The sequence below is a fragment of the Jaculus jaculus genome, chromosome 6, assembly GCF_020740685.1.
Source record: "Jaculus jaculus isolate mJacJac1 chromosome 6, mJacJac1.mat.Y.cur, whole genome shotgun sequence".
Taxonomy (NCBI): Eukaryota; Metazoa; Chordata; class Mammalia; order Rodentia; family Dipodidae; genus Jaculus; species Jaculus jaculus.
Window position 1 is genome coordinate 146,529,714 of NC_059107.1, and position 18,682 is coordinate 146,548,395.

General features: G+C 45.7%; 1 protein-coding gene across 1 annotated transcript in view; it reads right to left on the bottom strand.

Annotated features, from left to right (window-relative positions):
- Nucleotides 1-18,682, bottom strand: part of LOC101593562 (tetratricopeptide repeat protein 41-like) — an 80,006-nt gene that overhangs the window by 29,089 nt on the left and 32,235 nt on the right. Inside the window, exons 7-11 of the mRNA XM_045152258.1 lie at nt 18,004-18,243; nt 13,125-13,323; nt 12,038-12,216; nt 4,184-4,323; nt 1,215-1,386 (exon numbers count right to left, since the gene is read on the bottom strand). Coding sequence (XP_045008193.1) covers nt 1,215-1,386; nt 4,184-4,323; nt 12,038-12,216; nt 13,125-13,323; nt 18,004-18,243 — 930 coding nt within the window. The remainder of the gene's footprint in view (nt 1-1,214; nt 1,387-4,183; nt 4,324-12,037; nt 12,217-13,124; nt 13,324-18,003; nt 18,244-18,682) is intronic.

The window sequence follows — 18,682 nt, forward strand, 5'->3', positions numbered from 1 at the left end:
AGGAAGACTCCTGATATCAACCTCTAGATCTATATGCATGCTTATCCACACACATATGCACATGCATACACACATGTACACACAACACATACATATGCACATATAAAAAAATTCATTCACGGGCTAGAGAAATGGCTCAGCAGTTAAGGTATTTGCCTGCAAAGTCTAATAACCAATGTACCTATTTAAACCAGATGCACAAAGTGGCACATGCATCTGGAGTCCGATTGCAGTGGCTGGAGGCCCTGACACACTCATTTTCTCTGTTTCTCTTCTATCTCTCTCTGTTTGAAAACAAATAAAAAATTTTAAACAATCTGTTCATTCACATTTTAGAATATTTTTGATTTTTTAAATTTTACTTATGTATTGATTTGACAGAGAAAGAGGGAGAGAGAGAGAATGGGCACGCCAGGGCCTCCAGCCACTGCAAACAAATTCTAGCTACATGAGCCCCCTTGTGCATCTGGCTAATGTGGGTCCTGGGGAATTGAACCTGGGTCCTTGACTTTACAGGCAAACAATGCCTTAACCGCTAAGCCACCCTCCAGCCCTCCCCGCCTTTTTCTTGGTCTTTTGAGGTAGTGTCTTACTCTAGCCCAGGCTATGTACTTTCACTATGTACTTTCAGTGTGGCCTCGAACTCATGGTGATCCTCCTATGTCTGCCTCCCAAGTGCTGGGATTAAAGGTGTGAGCCACCATGCCCCAGCTCATTTGGATTTTTGAATTCCAGATGCTCAAGCTAAACTTTGGTTCAGTACATTTTCTTTGCATCTGTTGTACTGGCACTAACTACTGGAGAATAAAATAACCAGTGAGAACTTAAATGGATACCAGCTACTATCTGGGTGCTTTCCAGTACTGTAGGAACACTTTAGCCTCACAATATATACCGCAGATGAGGTTTTACCATAACTTATAAACATGCAAATGGTGACTCAGGAAGGCTAAAGGCCAGCTTCAGAGTCAAGGTCTAAAGGTCCCCTTACTGCTCAAGCCTCTTTCTTTGAGACCCATCTTAACAATCTCTAAAATTCTAAAAGGGTAATCTGTCAGGAAGAGATGCATTTTATCACATACACGCGCGCGCACGCACCTTCCAAAAAGACCAGGCAACAAAGCCCAAGCCACCATTCCTTCCCTGGCCCAGGGTCCAGGAGGAATAGAAGGACTCTGAGATGCACGGGGCATCTCTGCTTGTGTCCACCTTACCTTTCTGTTTCATCAAGTCCTGGCTATTTTTTAAGTCACTGAGTGAAAAACTCAGCAGGTTTGACCACGCCTCCTGGAAATAACTGAATCCTTTCTGAGTCATCCCAATTTCAAGATACAGTTCCCCAACAGCATTCTGAGTTTTGAGGAGCATTTCTGTCAAGGACTGATTCTGTAAAGAATGACAAAGGAACCAATTTCTGAGGAGACACAGCATCACAGCATCAGGACAAAGACAGCTGGCAGACCCTTACCCCAAAAGGGCTTACTTCTTAAGGAACTAATACTAATAAAGAATGTTATTTATTTATTTGAGAGAGAGAATGGGCATGCCAAGGCTTCTAGTCACTACAGACAAATTCCAGATGCATATGCCACTTTGTGCATCTGGTTTATATGGGTACTGGGGAATGGAACCTGTGTTCTTAGGCTTTGCAGGCAAGTGCCTTAACCATTGAGTCATCTCTCCTGCCCCTCTCAAGGACTTTTAAAGATTTCTTTAAATTTTTATTTATTTATTTGAGAGCGACAGACTGAGAGAAAGAGGCAGAGAGAGAGAGAGAGAAGGGGTGCTCCAGAGCCTCCAGCCACTGCAAACGAACTCCAGATGCGTGCGGCCCCTCTCTCAAGGACTTTTAAATTAAAACAGCTATAATGAAATATTCCCAGGGAGACACTGTGAACTAAGCATCCATTTTGGATAATATTTTCACAGCCTCTTAGTTAGTGGTAATAATATTTTTTTACAGAATAACCTAGCTGGGCATGGTGGTGCACACCTTTAATTCCAGCACTTCAGAAGCAAAGGTAAGAGGATCACCATGAGTTCAAGGCCACCCTGAGACTACATAGTAAATTCCAGGTCAACCTGGGTTATATCAAAACTCTACCTCAAAAATCTATTTATTGCCAGGCATGGTGGCACACATCTTTAATGCCAGCACTCAGGAGGCAGAGGTAGGAGTATTGCCTCCAGTTCGAGGCCACCCTGAGGCTACAGAGTGAATTCCAGGTCAGCCTGAGCTAGAGCGAGACCCTACCTCCATACATATATATGTGTATTAATTGCTGTGTGTCAGAGAAAGAATGGGCCTGCCAGGGCTGTAAACAAACTCTAGGCACATACACCACTTTATGCATCTGCTTTACATGGGTACTAGGGAATCAAACCCAGGGCAGGCAGTCTTTGCAAGAAAGCACCTTTAACCACTGAGCAATCTCTCCAGTTTCTTGTTGGAGAAAATCTAATATGTACAAGAATCTATAGCAATGTGTTTAGTAACTAAGAAAGTGCTGCATGATGAATGGCGTTTTCTGGGTTACTGGCTATACCATACTTCATGCTGCGGTGCGATGTTAGCCCACTCAATGGCTGACTGAGCCTGACTCCTTGATGGTAATTTAATTTTCCAGCAACTAACCTTTTGACCTGGAGCTTCTGGACAGAGTATCTTGTGAGATACTGAGGTACTTGGCCTGGGAAACACCCCAGCAAGGTGAGCCCACGTTCTCTTACACATCCCTAGAGGATGATTTTGGGGAAATCATCATATCCTGATTCACTTCTAGGCTCTTCCTCTTCACAGATTCTTCTATCTACCTCCTTCGCATTGTCTGCAATCCCCCAACAGCAGCTCCCGCGGCTAGTTGGAGACCTTGTCTCCTCAGCGCTCCCAATCTCTCTGGACTTCCTGTCCTCCATTTCCTCAGCTAACTGGATATCCCCCTCGGATGCTTTTCCTGAACCAAACACTTGATGGTCTTCCTCCCCCAACCCAACCTCCTCTTTCCATTTCCCTTCCATGTCCTACAGTCACGTGTTCTCAGGGTCTCCTTGATTCCTCTGTGTGTCAGTCACATTTCCCATCAGTCACAGGGAGGCTGCCAGTGCTCAAGGAACCCCCAAACCACATGGTCCCCTGCAACCTTGCATGCGATGCCCACTGGCACATCCAGTGTCCTAGGGTGTCAGTTCTTCTTCCCCTCTTCCTATGCCAGACCATCAACTCTTTGTAGGCAGAGATCCCACAATCCACATACCAGGCACTCAGTGAACACATGCTAATGTTCACAGCGGTGGTGAAACGCGAATCGCCTCACTATGGGCTCAGGCCTACACTAGTCACCTTGCTGGGGCACTGGCTGAACTAAGCTCTTGCCACCCTGAGAACCCAGACTGATGACTGCTTTGTTACAGGTGGGGAAACCAGGGAGGCTAAAAAATAATCACCCACATTCACATGGCGAGTCAAAAGTAGAATGTGAGAGAAATCCAGATCTGCCTGGTTGCAAAGCTCTGCTCTGAGTTCCCTTAACAAGCCTGCCTTTGTGGGGCACACACACTGACACCCCTTCATAGGTCTGTCCTTTGGTTTTCTTGGTGCCCAGTGTATCAATTGTGAAATACCAGAGGACGGAGGAATGAGACCAAAACATTTTCTTGCAAAGCCTGCCAGCCTGGGTTCAATTTCCCAGCCACCCACATAAAGCTGGACAGGCATTAGTCTGCACTGGCAAGAGACCCTGGCACACCCATACATATGCAAGTGCGTGCACATGCAAATGAATTTTTAAAAGAAAATATGGACCTTGTGGAGGGGAGATGCAGAGGGAAATTCCATAACTGGGGCAATTCCATAGTCATAATAGGGAACCACAGAATCCAGTGGGTTGGAGTTAATTCCTCACCCATGGACAAATAAACTGACTCCCTATTTGTAGAATCTGGAATAATACCCAAAGGGCTGGAGCCACAGCTCAGCAGTAAAAGAACTTGCCTGCAAAACCTAACAACCTTGGGTTCGATTCCCCGGTACCCATGTAAAGCCAGATGCGCTGAACGGCACATGCATCTGGAGGCCCTGGTGCACTCATTCTCATTCTCTCTCTCCTTGCAAATTAATTAATTTTGAAAAATGACACCAAAGGAATAAAGTTTGGTAGACTTCATTTTTTGCTCCTCACTTTACCTGCAGTAACTTGCCCTCAACACTCAAGAACAGTCTTTCTGCATCACTGGTCTTGCCCATGAGCTTCAAAAACCTCCCAATGAAAAGCAGCATTCGGCACTTGTCGGTGGCGGTGACCTGGGAAAGGCTGCATTCCAGCACTGGAAGGAGAGGAAAAGTAAGTCATCTTAATGCACACCTGGGACACAGCAAGCTGCCCCTCTGCTTAGTCCTGCTGGTGACCTGCAGGCCAGTTTCTCCTTCCTTATGTTGGTGTTTTGTCCATTTTGTTTGGGGGGAGTTTATTTTGCTTTGTGTAGACACAGTCTCCAAAAATGTATCCCAGGATAGCTTTGATTCGCAATCCTCCTGCCTCTGTCTCCCAAAATACAGGCATGTGCCACCATGCCCATCTTCCTTCAATGTCTTGTTCAGGAGACTGCAACTTTCATTGAACTTTACATATCTTCCAAGTGTTTTAAAAGGATGACTTTGAAAAATCTATAATCAAATAAAGTAAATCAAATAAAAAATGATATAAAGTTTTAAATCCTATAGTTCAATCCGTGGACAGCTACTACTTGTGTTTTGGAGTGAATTTCAGGCAAAAACAATAGTTCAATTTATATTTCTTATACAATTCTGCCCTCTGTTGCAATTATTTTGAATTGCTAGCTTTAACAGAAAGAAAATGTTGGAACAAAATAGGAGCCTGGTGAACCAGGCAGGCCTGGAATCCCAGCTACTCAGGAGATTCAGTAGGAGAATCACAAGTTCATGGCTACCCTGGGCCACAGAGGAAGTTCAAAACCAACCTGGATAACTTAGCAAGACCTTGCCTTAAAATAAAAAGTAAAAGAGGGATGGAGGGATGGATCAGCCATTAAGGTATTTGCCTGCAAAGCCAAAGGACCCAGGTTCGATTCCTCAGGACACACGATAGCCAGATGCACAAGGGGGCGCACACATCCAGAGTTCATTTGCAGTGGCTGGAAGCCCTGGTGCACCCATTCTCTCTCTCTACCTCTTTCTCTGTCAAATCAATAAATAAAAATAAAATATATGTTTTAAAGTAAAAGAACAAAGGCTGGGAATGTAGCAGAGTAGTAGAGTACTTGTCTGCATGTATGAGCCCTTAGGTCAAACCTTAGTACTACAAAAAGACAAAAAGCAAAGAATCAAGCAAATTACTAGTGAATGTGTGTGTGTGTGTGTGTGTGTGTATACACAAGTGAGAATACACTGTGATCTGATCTGTATACTATACATCTATATGCTGCCTATTTTCCTGGGAGTCACAGTCATGCACAGAGTAAAACTGTATCAAGTCAGGCAGCATCCTAGGCTCTGAAAAAGCAATCAGACCACATTCCCAGAATGGCAGACTAACTAGACTAAGCTAGGGAGCTTTAGGTCAAAGGGCAAAAATGCAAACGCAGCAAAGGGAGAGAGATGCTGAGGACCTGTGTCCAAGACATTTGCCCACAAAGGCCAGCAAGGCAAGGGGCCTTAGGTGGGAATGAGAAGCAAATGGAGAATCAGGAGATGAAGATAGCTCAGAACCACAAGCAGCCACTCCAAGCAGGCAGATGAGATTGGGAGGGAAGGACAATGGAGGGATGCAGACTTGTGTATACTCCAGGAGGATTGTGGGTCCAGAGGCCTGTCAAGAACTCAGGCTGGTTATTGCCGGGCGTGGTGGTGCACGCCTTTAATCCCAGCATTTAGGAGGCAGAGGTAGGAGGATCTCCACGAGTTTAAGGCCACCCTGAGACTACACAGTGAATTCCAGACCAGCCTAGACAAGAGTGAAACCCTACCTTGGAAAAAAAAAAAAAAAGAAAGAAAAGAAAACTCAGGTTGGAGGCTGAAGAAATGGCTTAGCAGTTGAGATGCTTGCCTGTGAAGCCTAAGGACCCAGGTTCAATTCCCTAGTACCCTCGTAAGCCAGATGCACAAGGTGGCACATGCATTTGGACTTCATTTGCAGCAATTAGAGGCCCTGGTGTGCCCATTCTCTCTCTCTCAAATAAGTAAATAAAATACTTTAAAAGAACTCAAGGTTGGAATGGATGGTGTCTACCATCGTTTTTAACACTAATTCACCAGCTTACATGTTGTAAGAAATCTTGTGCATGAACCCCTATGTCCCACTGACCACATGCTCATGGTCATTTAATTAGCACCAATATAGAGAAGAAATGAGAACATGGAATTGTTTTCATTATAAGTTAATATATGAGCCTGGGGCATGAGGACCTGAGTTCAGATCCCCAGCACCCATGTAAAATGTTGGAGTTGATGGCATGCACCTGTAAGCCCAGCACTCACAAGGTGGAGACAAGAGGATCCCTAGAGCTTACAGGCTAGGTAAACTGGTAGAATTTGTTAACTCTAGGCTCAGTGAGAGACCCATCTCACAAACTAAGGTGGAATTGGGCTTGGTGGCTCACACCTTTAATCCCAGCATTAAGGAAGCTAAGGTAGGAGAATCACCACAAGTGGGCTGCAGAGTGAGTTCCAGGTCAGCTTGGGCTAGAGTAAGACCCTGATTAAAAAAAGTAAATAAGGTAGAGAGCAACTGAAGCAAATGCCTGATGGCTTATATACACACACTGGTGGTTTGATTCAGACGTCCCCTAGGTGTTCTGAATGCTAGGTTCCCAGCTGATGGTGATTTGGGAATTAACACTTCCTGGAGGGAGTATATTATTGGGGGTGGGCTTATGGGTGTTATGGCCAGTTTCCCCAAGCCAGTGTTTGGCACATTCTCCTGTTCCTGTTGTCCACGTAATGTGGGCCAGGGGGTGATGTCCACCCTCTGCTCATGCCATCCCTGCCATTGTGAAGCTTCCCCTCAAGCCTGTAAGCCAAAATAAATCTCTTTTTATAAGCTGCTCTTGGTCAGGTGATTTCTACCAGCAATATGAACCTGACTGCAACAGCAAAGTGGTACTGAGGAGTGGGATTGCTGCTAGACACCTGACTGTGTGGCTTTGGCTTTTTGGAGCTGATTTTCAAGAGGAATGTGGAGGGATTTGAAACCTTGGCCTAAGTACAGCTTGATGGACTATTCTGGTCAGAGTTGGAAGACCTGAATGCAGTAAGAACTATGGACTGTGAGATTTGGCTTATGAGGGTAAGAAAGAGCTTTGCTTGGACTGGGCTAGCAGTTTGTGTGAGAAGCTTGCTGTTATGCCCGGGTCCTGAGAAGTTGTGCAAGGTTGTTTTGCATAGAAATGAACTGGTGTGAGCAGAGGGATATGGCACAGAAAGAAAAATCTTTGGGTAAACTGCTGTCCGTTCAGCTGCAATTGAGAGATTACAACCTTTGAGATAGATTGGGCCAGCTGACCTGTGCTGGGGCAGCAGGAAGAATGTCGACTCTTTTGAAGGGGCCTGAGTGCTCAAGGAGTGTCCTGTTCTTCAAAGTCTGCTTTATTCCCCTCCTGAATTAACAAACTGGCACCCTACCTGATATTGTGGAGTATAAGAAATGCAGGAAAGAGAGGGTCATTGAGTTTGAAACATGGTCTTGTGCTTTGGAAATGGCCATGGGTAGTGTGAAGGAGACCCAATGGAGCCATGAGAATGGACCATGGATTGCTGTGGAGATGCCAGGACCACAAGATGGCTGCCAATGAGAGGGCTGCCAGCCCCAGATGAAGTTTTCCAGGACTGTGAGTAGCCTAGCTGGAGGGGCGGAATTGGAATGCCAGAGACTTGTTGCTGGTTAGAATTAGCAGTCTTGGAGATTTGTCACTGACTAGAGTTGTTGGACTTGAAGCTACAGAGTTTGATGTTTGCCCTGGTTGTTTTAAATCTAGTATTGGTTGAATATTTCTTTGCTATGCTCAATGCCATCTTTTACAGTGTGAAAGTTTATTCTATGCCATGCCATTATTTATTTATTTATTTACTTACTTACTTACTTATTTGAGAACGACAGAAAAGAGGGGGAGAGAAAGAGAGAGAAAGAATGAGCATGCCAGGGCCTCTGGCCACTGCAAATGAACTCCAGATGTATATGTCCCCTTGTGCATCTGGCTAACGTGGGTCCTGGGGAACTGAGCCTCACACCAGGGTCCTTAGGCTTCACAGGCAAGCACTTAACCACTAAGCCATCTCTCCAGCCCCATTATGGGTTTTTAGGGGATTGTTTTGGTATTATGGCTCAGTTAAAAGACCTTGGACTACGGGGATGTATGAACATCATTGGAATTGATAAAAACTATGGCGACTTTTAAAGTTGGACTGAATACATTGCATTTTATATCATGTATGGATATCAGTTTATAGGGGCCAGGTGCAGAATGTAGTGGCTTGATTCAGGTGTCCCCCATAAACTTAGGTGTTCTGAATGCTAGGTTCCCAGCTGATGGATATTTGGGAATTAACACCTATAGGAGGCAGTGTATTGTTGGGGGTGGGCTTATGGGTTTTATATCCAGTTTCCCCATGCCAGTGTTTGGCACACTCTCCTGTTGCTGCTGTCCACCTTATGTTGTCCAGGGGGTGATGTCCACCCTTTGCTCATGCCATCATTTTCCCCTGCCATCATGGAGCTTCCCCTCGAGCCTGTAAGCCAAAATAAACCTCTTTTTCCCAGAAGCTGCTCTTGGTTGGGTGATTTCTACCAGCAATGTGAACCTGACTGCAACACACAGACCAAAAACAGATTAGAACAATAAAAATAGCCAGGAACTAGGTGATGGTAGAAACTGAGAAGGGTTCCTTAACAGAAGTGACAACTGAACAGACATAACAGAAGGTTCAGTAGCCAAGTGGGAACAGAGCCCAGGAAATTCTGGACATGGAACAGCATGTGCAAAGGCTCTAGGGCAAACAAAGAATGGAGACACAGCCCTGGACAGGCAGCAAGGGTCTCACTTTCAAGGAATTTCCATTCCAGTGGGTGAGAAGGACCTGAGATCAATAACTTTAAAAGAAAAAACAAATAGTGCGGAGCATGCCTTTAATTCCAACACTCTGGAGGCAGAGGCAGGAGGATTGCTGTGAGTTCAAGACCACCCTGAGACTACGTAGTGAATTCCAGGTCAGCCTGGGCTAGAAGAGACCCTACCTTGAAAAAAAAGAAGAAAAATATATACCAAGTAGCAGTCAAAGCTATGCAATCAACAACACACATTAACAGGGTAAAGCATGACTAAGTGTGATATTTTATTAAGGAAGACATGCCGAAAGGCCAGAAAGAACTAGGGACACAGATATCCAAGCCCTACTGGCATAGGAAACAGGGAACGAGACTCAAAGGCATCACTGAAGGGCAGAAAGAAGGCCAGACAGTTGGAGCTATGTTGGATATTATGGGCTAGGCTTTAGAGCTTATGTTTCATTGTAAAAGCAATAGTAGGCCACTGGAATGATCCTAATCTGACAAGTGAACTGACTTCTACTTTATTCTTTTCTCTTTTTGAGGAAGTAGGATCTCCATCTAGCCTAGGCTGACCTGGAACTTACTCTGTAGTCCCAGACTGGCCTTGAACTCACAGCAATCCTCCTGCCTCTGCCTCCTGAGTTCTGGGATTAAAGGTGTGCACTGCCACACCTGTCCTGGCTTCATTCTTAAATTTGCCTTCTAGTTGCTCTGTAGACAAAGGACCCACACTAAAGTGGGAGGCCAGTGATGGCTGTTAGCAGTCACAGGACAGATGAAAGACAATATTGATGGCTTGAGCTCACTGGTGATGCTAACAAAAAGCTGAGGTTAGCCTTTCCCCTGTCAATATGCCTGTTCATCAATACTGCAAGCCCCAACTAGGACAATATAACAAGTAAATAAAAGGTATATGCAATGCTTACAAATGATATGATTCTTTATATAGAAATAACCTCCCAAAGAATCAGCTGCAAAAGCAGAATTGTGGAATGAATAAGCAATTACATCAGGGCTGCAGAAGTCAAGCTTATTATATCAGAGTCAGCTGCTTTCCAATACAGCAACAGAATTCAACCTTGATAACATGCGGGCCAAGGAAGAGGGAGGTGGAATGAGCTGTTAGAAAAGCCAGAATTCTCTGGTGAGTAGCCCTAGAGGGTCCAGAGTAACAGAGATGAGCCACGTTTGCTGGACAGCATCATCACACCACAAGAGGTCTGTAGATGTCCTCGCCTACTTCAAAGGCCACATGGGGGAACTAGGCTCATTTGCACCCAGGAAATCCTCACTGAGGTGTTAGGTGACTTCCTTCCCATGGGACTTCTACCCCCTCTATCACCATAACAACCACCACATAATGAGCAGATGTAGCATCTCCAGAGAACTTCTAGCCCACCATGGAGATCTAATCAACTTCTGGCTGGTTCTTGGCCTCCTGTGATGCTCAGAACAGCCCCCACCCCCTCCATCAGCTCCATACCCTTCTCCCACATCCCTAAGCATGGACACATTTCTGGGTGGATCCTGGCATCTTCCAACTCACTTGTATCTTCATGAGTATCGCTCGGGTATTTCCACGTGGAGGTTTCAGTCAGATTTCAAGATTACACAAGTCATAAGCATGACAATGACAAAGATAATAAGAATAAAGGCAGAGACTAGCCAAGGACCAGCGGGGTGCAGGGATAGAGAATCCCCCCGCCCCCCCATCACTCCTAGTTACAGGGAGACCTCGGGGGAACATGCCTCATCTGAGATTCCGTTTCCTTCATGTCAGTCAAGATGGTTTGCATTAACAGCAGCTTTGAGAATGAAATAAAAAATGACACATGTATAGAGTATTTGTGAGTCTGGCATTTAATAAGTGCTCAGCACTTAGAGGGCTGAGGCAACAAAACTGCAAATTTGAGGCCCTGTGTGGTGATTTGATTCAGGTGTCCCCCCTAAGCTTAGGTGTTCTGAATGCTAGATTCCCAGCTGATGGCAATTGGAAATTGAAGCCTCCTGGAGGCAGTGTATTGTCGGGGGAGAGCTTATAGGTGTTAGGGCCAGTTTGTTTGGTAACACTAGTAAGTGTTACCCAAAGTGCTGTCCAAACCCAAGACCAAAACAGACTCAGGGAAAGGCTGCCTCAATGTGGACCAAGGCTGCCCCAAGCAGTACAGTCAGCTCTGAGTGATGGAGAGAGGGAGGGATGTGGCCATTAGCAGACAGAGGGAACATAGAACAATTTGTGGGGACAGCCTGAGGTCACTCAGGTTTTGTACCTATTGAATCTGAAGCAGCAGAGGCCACTCAGGAAAGTTGGTGATGGAGCAGTTTGGCTCAGGGATAGTGCACTTGCCTGGCATGCTCCAGGCCCTGGGTTTGAAAACAAAACTAAACACCAGCAATGCTGCTCATGAAATGGGAATGGATTCTGACACTCCAGAAGGAGGGGAAGGTTGGAAATGGAGACTAAGAAGGAAGGTTCTAGGGGTGTGGTTAAAGTCCTGAGGAAGCACAGGGAGAAAAGAGCACTATGGATTAACCTCTGGGCTACAGCAAGAAGAGAAAGAGGAACCATTTCAGAATTAGTTCCTTCCTTCCCAATTTCTTTCTTTTGAATTAATTAACTAGAGGGGATGTGTGTGTGTGTGTGTGTGTGTGTGTGTGTGTGTGTGTGTGTGTGTGTGTTTATGGGCCTCTTGGTGCTGCAAACAAATGCCAGACATTTGTGCCACTTTTTGTACCCAGCTTTGCGTGGGTGGTGGGGGAAGTGAATATGGACATGGAGACTTTGCAAGCAAGAGTCTTTAACCACTGAGCCATCTTTCCTGATTTCTTGACTCGAGAAACTTTTGCCTGGAAGTGTTCAGAGAAATAATCAGAGAGCCCGTCTGAGAGACGGACTGTGAGAGAGAACTACAGGGGAGTGCTGGCCTTGGTCCCCTCTCGACCCAGGGATGGATCTGGAAGGCTGGCAGCTCGCATACCTGAGAGTGTGGGTCGCTTCCTCACTGTCTGGTGCTGCTCTCCCTCGATCTTGCCCACGGAGAGCAGGAAGGCCTGGGCCACGTCGTAGCCAGCTCCCAGCAGCGTGCTCCAGTAGTGGGCCAGGTGCAGCCTTGTCCACAAGCTCGGGTTGCGAATTTTTGATATAAAATCTATGATACTTGTGACACAGTGTTCATATGAATCATTTTAGTATTTTACACCATTCTTCTATGTTCACATTTCTTTAGCTTAGTCCAAACCTACCCCCAGCCCCCACCACTTTTTTTTTTTTTTTTTTCTCAAGGCAGTGTCTCACACTAGCCCAGGCTGACTAGGAATTCAGTCTGTAGTTTCAGGGCAGGATGACCTCAAACTCATGGTAATCCCCCTTCCTCTGCCTCCCAAGGCATGTACCACCATGCCCAGCCTAAACTTCCTAGCTAACTGTATGTTGATTGGTCACCAGATGAACATGAGCTTTTCATGCCACAGTCAGTGCCATCTCCCCTCCTGACCAGAATGTCACTCCTCTGAACAGGCTCCCTGGATCTACCTACCAGACAAAGGGACCCCTTGTCAATCATGCAAGCAAAATGGCTTATCCTCCCCCACCCACCAACATGGAAAGCAAAGAAGATCTTGGGACTGTATCACAGTTCCTTTTATGCCTCCCAAGGCCTAATACAGTGTGAGAGGCACTGTGTGACCTCAATGGGTTTGCTGAATTCATGTGTGGAGGAAAGGAAGGAGGAAGTAGAGATGAGAGATCCAGAGAAGGAGTTAGCTGGGAAAAGATAGGAGGACCTAGGTGAAAGCATGGCTCATTCTTGATCCTTGACCGATTCTCCTCCTCAGAGCTTCTCTATCCAGAAAGCCAAGAACATTTAGAGGAAGAGGAAATGCAGAGAAATGTGACAGATCAAATAGAAGATCCCAGGGATCCACCCACCACAGAGGTAGATGCCACACAATGGGCCCACCAGAAGGAATGATGGGGGTTGATGGAACAAATGTAGACAACTTGCTCAGAGGAGTCATGTCACTAGAGTGACATTAGCATAGTGACGGCAAGCTGGCGGGACTGACCTGGGGCTGGTGACAAAGCTGCACAGGCCGTCCCAGCACTCACTCATCTTCAGGTGCCACGGCAGCTCCTGATACACTCTCCAGAACGTGGTCTGCCGCTGGAAGTACCTCATCATAAGCCGGTGGAAGTGGATCTTCTTGTAATTGACGGCACTCTGGCTTGTGCTTGGTTTGTTCTCTCTGACCGGAGTGATTACACCTACATCAAACCCAGTTCTGGCCTTTTAGTATATGAAAATACCACCACGGGGCTGGAGAGATGTCTCAGTGGTTAAGTGTGCTTCCTATACAAACATGAAAGCCTGAGGGGGCCTGAGACCACCTGAGTCTGAATCTCCAGAACCCATGTTAAACAGCTGGGTGTGGCCATGCACACCTGTAACCCCAGCTCAGTAGGGGAGCAGAGACCTGGGAATTACCAGAGCCTGTGGAAAAAACCAGCAAGCTCTGGGATCAGTAAGAGACTCCAGCTCAAAGAGGAATGGATCCAGCCAGCCCAGATGAGCACATGTGAGCATCACAGGGGCACATACCCACACATATGCCATACACACACATTCACAAGCAAGAACATGGCGAGTCTGAGGCAACAACTAGAGGAATAAGAATCAAGGTAGCTTGAAAAACACCTCACGCATCATTCTGGTTTTCCTCTGAAAGCAGTTACACCTATGCTCACTGGTAATGTGGACTTCTTATGGCGAGTGTTTCCTGCTCATCAGGACATACTTTCTCCTCCTTTTCCATTTTAAAACCACACCATGGTTACTGCCTAAATAAGCACTCCCCAGCATGTGAGGGTGAGCATCTGGGAGGCATGAATCCCTTGCCTCATCTTTTATTAGTCAATGAAAACAACTGGTCAATATGAGGTTGGAGCCAGGATTACAATATCTTCAATTCATTTCCAAAGAGCAATGGTTCCAATCAATTGTGCCACTAAAACAAGTGTTGCAAAAACCTGAGAGATTGGCTTAATTAGATTATGGTAAAAACTAAAATACTAGAAGTATTTTTTTAAACTTTTATATTAACTTATTCATAGAGAGAGAGAGAGAATGGGCATGCCAGGACCTCTAACCATTGCAAACAAACACATGTGTTACCATGTGCACCTGACTTACATGGGTCCTGGGGAATCAAACCTGGGTCCTTAGGCTTCGCAGGCAAATGCCTTAACTGCTAAGCCATCTCTCCAGTCCTAAAACTTTTTGAATATATTTTTATTGATTGATTTTCAAGGAGAGACAGCAAACGAACTCCAGAGGCATGTGCCACTTTGCCTAGGTACTGGAGAATCTAACTCTGGTCATTAGGCTTTGTAGGCAAGTGCCTTAACCACTAAGCAATCTCTCCAGCCCACTTGAAGTGTTTTTAAGGTGTTTTTTTGTTTGTTTGTTTGTTTGTTTGTTTGACTCTCTTTCTTGTAAGGTGAATGGAACCCACACTAGATGGCCCACCAAGCCCAGCTCATCATGTGAGCATAAGCAAGGTTGTACCAACTGCTCTGCACTGGCACTGAAATGACTTCCAGGTCACCCACCTATTTGGAGAGATTCCACCTTTTGGTTAAAGGTGTGCACATGTGCCCTGATGACAAATGCAGTGCTTAACAAGACCATAGAAGGAAAAGAAACCTTCTCTACCCAACTATGCAAGGTAAAAGCCTTCTTGTGGGTGGTACACTGAGAAAGGAAGGTAGGGGATGAGAAAGAAAAGAAGTGGAGCAAATATTACTGAGTGAGAGATATGGAGTGTCAGGCTGGAGGGATGGCTTAGCAGTTAAGGCATCTGCCTGCAAAGCCAAAAGACCCAGGTTCAATTCCCCAGGATCCATATTAGCCAGAAGCACAGGGGGGCATATGTGTCTAGAGTTCTTTTGCAGTGGCTGGAGGCCCTGGCATGCCCATTTTCTCTCTCCCCCTTTCTCTGTGAAATAAATAAACTAAATAAAAATAAAATAAAAGATACAGAGTTGTCAAGCACAAATGTGAAACACGCTTTAGGGTGGGGATGTAGTCAGTAGTATAGGACACGCCAGCACACATAGACCTTGGGCTCTACTCCTAGCACCAAAAATAGGGTGGGAGTCATGGAATGTGGCAGATAACAGCACATTTAATTTTACCTGCTTACAGAAGGGTCTCATGAGGAAGGTGTGAAGGTGCGCCCCATGACAAATGAAGCTACATAGAATCAGAGAGACCAGGTGACTTGCCCTACCCAGAATATGACCCGTAACTGGAGAAGCCAGATTCTAACCTTCTGACTTAAACTGCATGTGAGATGTAAGGAATGGTTTGACAGGCCGACACTAAGGTGTGCTGTCGTGACTTAAGGTGAGCTACAATGTGCTACACTGAAAGGTCTATCATGGAATTGGAAATCTAAAGCTCCGCTCCAGGTCTGGGACTGCCATAGCAGTCACCATCTTGAATGGTGGCGTGGCCACTCAGTCACGTAGCCTCAGCCCACAGAGGAACTGGAACTGTTGGTAACTGACAATCCAATGGCGACCTGCAGCGCTTATCACAGTAACAGACGCTGTACTTCAATGCACTATGAGTTTTCTACACTCTCAACATAAATACTATTGTGTGATCCCAACTTGGAAGTGAGAACAGAATTTAAAAGACTTAGGCACCTTGTGAAAGATTGCACCAGTTCTGTAAGATTCCACAGCTAAAGCTTTTCACACACACACACACACAAAAAAAAAATCATTTTTTAGTAGATGTCATAGTGACTTTTGGAAGAAGCAAAGTGGATTCCATTTGCCAAATAGCCTATATAGACTGAGAGCAAGATAAGGCCAGGGAGAAATGAGGCCACTTCTGCCTCATGGTATTATATGCCTGTAATCCACACCTCCTGTCTTGTTTTCAGCCTCCCAGCTCCTAATTCCACCACACTCAGACACTAGGAGCTGAGGTTTTATACTACCTCTCAAAACAACAAAAATGGAAGCTACTAGAAGCCAGTACCAGAAATAGCTATAGATTCATTCAACAAACACCAACTGCATGTAACTAGAGAGGAGTCCCAGGGAATTCAGACCTGCTTGGGGGATCAGAGATTTTCTCTAGACTAGCTAACGTTTGTTGGAGTAATTTAGGTAACAGATAGTATACAATGTGAGCCAAAGCACTAATTTCAAAGGCAAAAACCATAATGATACTTCAAAAAGAAAAATGATGCTTCAAAATGATTGATTCTTTGTGGCAAAAAATATATTTTATATATCTATATATCTCTCTATATATATCTATATCTGTACATACACACACACACACACACACACATATATATGTATGTATATATATTTATCCTAGGGGATGGAGAGATGAGATGGCCCAGCAGTTAAACATGCTTGCTTGCCAAACCTGACAGCCTGGGTTCAATTCCCCAATACCCACATAAAGCCAGTGGTGCATGCATCTGGAGTTCATCTGTATTGGCAGGAGGCCCTGGCACACCATTCTCTTTCTTTTCTCTCTTTCTCCCCTTCCTTCCCTCTTTCTCACCCCTTCACTCTTTCTCCCCCCCAATAAGTTATATATACATACACATGCATCCTGGCAGACTCGAGTACTACTGGCTTTGAAATCTTCCATGGTCCTCTTAAGCACTGTTGTCACCAGGGCACATGTGTACACACCTTTGTCCCTTGTTTGGAGGGGAACTGCTGCCATTAGAATTCTCAGTGCTTCCTGCGAAGAGTCATGGCCTGACTCTAACATTGACCAATACCGCCTGTGGTGCTTCAGTCTGGGGGCTCACAGTTCAGCCAAAAGGAGCCAATGTGTACCTAGAACTTTAGCAGACACAGCATGACCCCTCAGTCCTTGGACCAAGTGAGTTTTCATTCTTAGGGAAATGAGCACATTGCCAACCAGCGCCGGTTAATGAGTGGAAGAAAAGACATCAAGCTCACAGCAACTGCACTCTCTCCATTTCTCCTCAGCACGGGACTTTAGAGATAGCAGAAAATGACTGCAATGTGCAAGAAGAACAGCAAAAAGGATAGAGCTTCCCAAAATGAAAGTTAAAAAGATTGTACTAAAAGGAAATTTGCACGGAGCTTAGAATCTTCCCAGGGGGTGCCATTTGGAGTTTTCAGATCCTAAAGCTTAAAGTTCCCAGTGGGAGTCACACAGGGTTCTGCTTCTAGGTCAAGTGTGTCTCTGAGGGCCATAGTTTCCAGAAAATAAGAATTTGATTTCAGAGCTGGGACAGAGACTAATTCCTACTCAATATCCATTTCCCTGTGCACAGGTGGCAGAACCCTGTGTAGTTTAGGGAAGCAGTGTAGCCAGTTGAAACCTCTCTCCTCCAACCCCTTTTGTAGCTTTGGCCAACTAGTGAAGTTCAATGTCAAAGACACACAAAAAGAAATATTAGCATGGAACTTTGGGGAAAGCGCCTTAAAAGGAAGTGATAAGCCCTTTTTCTTCCTTTCCTTTCCTTTCCTTCCTTTCCTTTCCTTTCCTTTCCTTTCCTTTCCTTTCCTTTCCTTTCCTTTCCTTTCCTTTCCTTTCCTTTTGTCTAAAGTGCAATGGCTGGAGCTCCAGGAGCCATGACCATGAGGCAACTCTGGAAATACAAAGCAATGAGTCAGGGTCACAGAAAGAGGTGGGTCCCAGTGACTCCAGGAAGCCAGTAGAACAGCCTAGGACCGCCCGCTTCCAGAAGTCTTCTGTCTGAGAGAGCAAATCCTGAAGCGTTCAGCCATTGAAGTCAGGTCTCAGTTGATGTACACAGCCATCTTGGTGCATATTTGCCAATTCGTTTCTATGGGAGAAATCCCGCCACACGCTTCCCCCGCATGGGACTCCCGCCTCCCCTTCAGCAGCGGCCATTCCCACAGACCCAGACCTACCCAGCAGCCGGTGCTCCACTGCGTTTCTCAGGGACTGGTGCCGGAAGTAGAGGAGACCATTTGGCTTCTCCTGGACCCACTGCTTGGTGGCATTGCGGAAGGCAGCCCAGTGCACTGTGGTCACTTTGCAATGATTCCTGTAACCCAGCATGTCCAAAAGGCGAAGCAGCTCATCCTCGGCCAGCCCACAGTGCGACGTGCACAGCAAGCAGAGGACATCGGCCACCCATCCATCCAGTCCTCCATGGACATGACAGCCAGGGGACAGAAATAAAAGTAAGCATGGTGCTGTTTTTTGTTTTTTGGTTTTTTTTATGAGAGACAGCAAGAATGAGAACGATAGAGAACTGGCACATCAGGGCCTCCAGCGGCTGTAACCAAACTCTAGACGTGTGGCCGCCTTGTGTGCACGTGCAGTCCTGTGCTGCATCTCCTTGTGCATTTGGCTTACATGGGATCTAGGGAGTCAAACATGTGTACTTAGGCTTCACAAGCACATACCTTAGGCACAAAGCCATCTCTCCAACCCAAGCATGGCTCTTTTAATTAAGGTAAGTACAGTAATGGTCCCTGTCTTTCACAGGAGGACAGTGGAACCCAGACAAGTTGAATAACTTACCTGAGGTCACCCAGAAATACAGTTGCAAGAACAGCTCAGCCCACAAGCATAAACACCTGA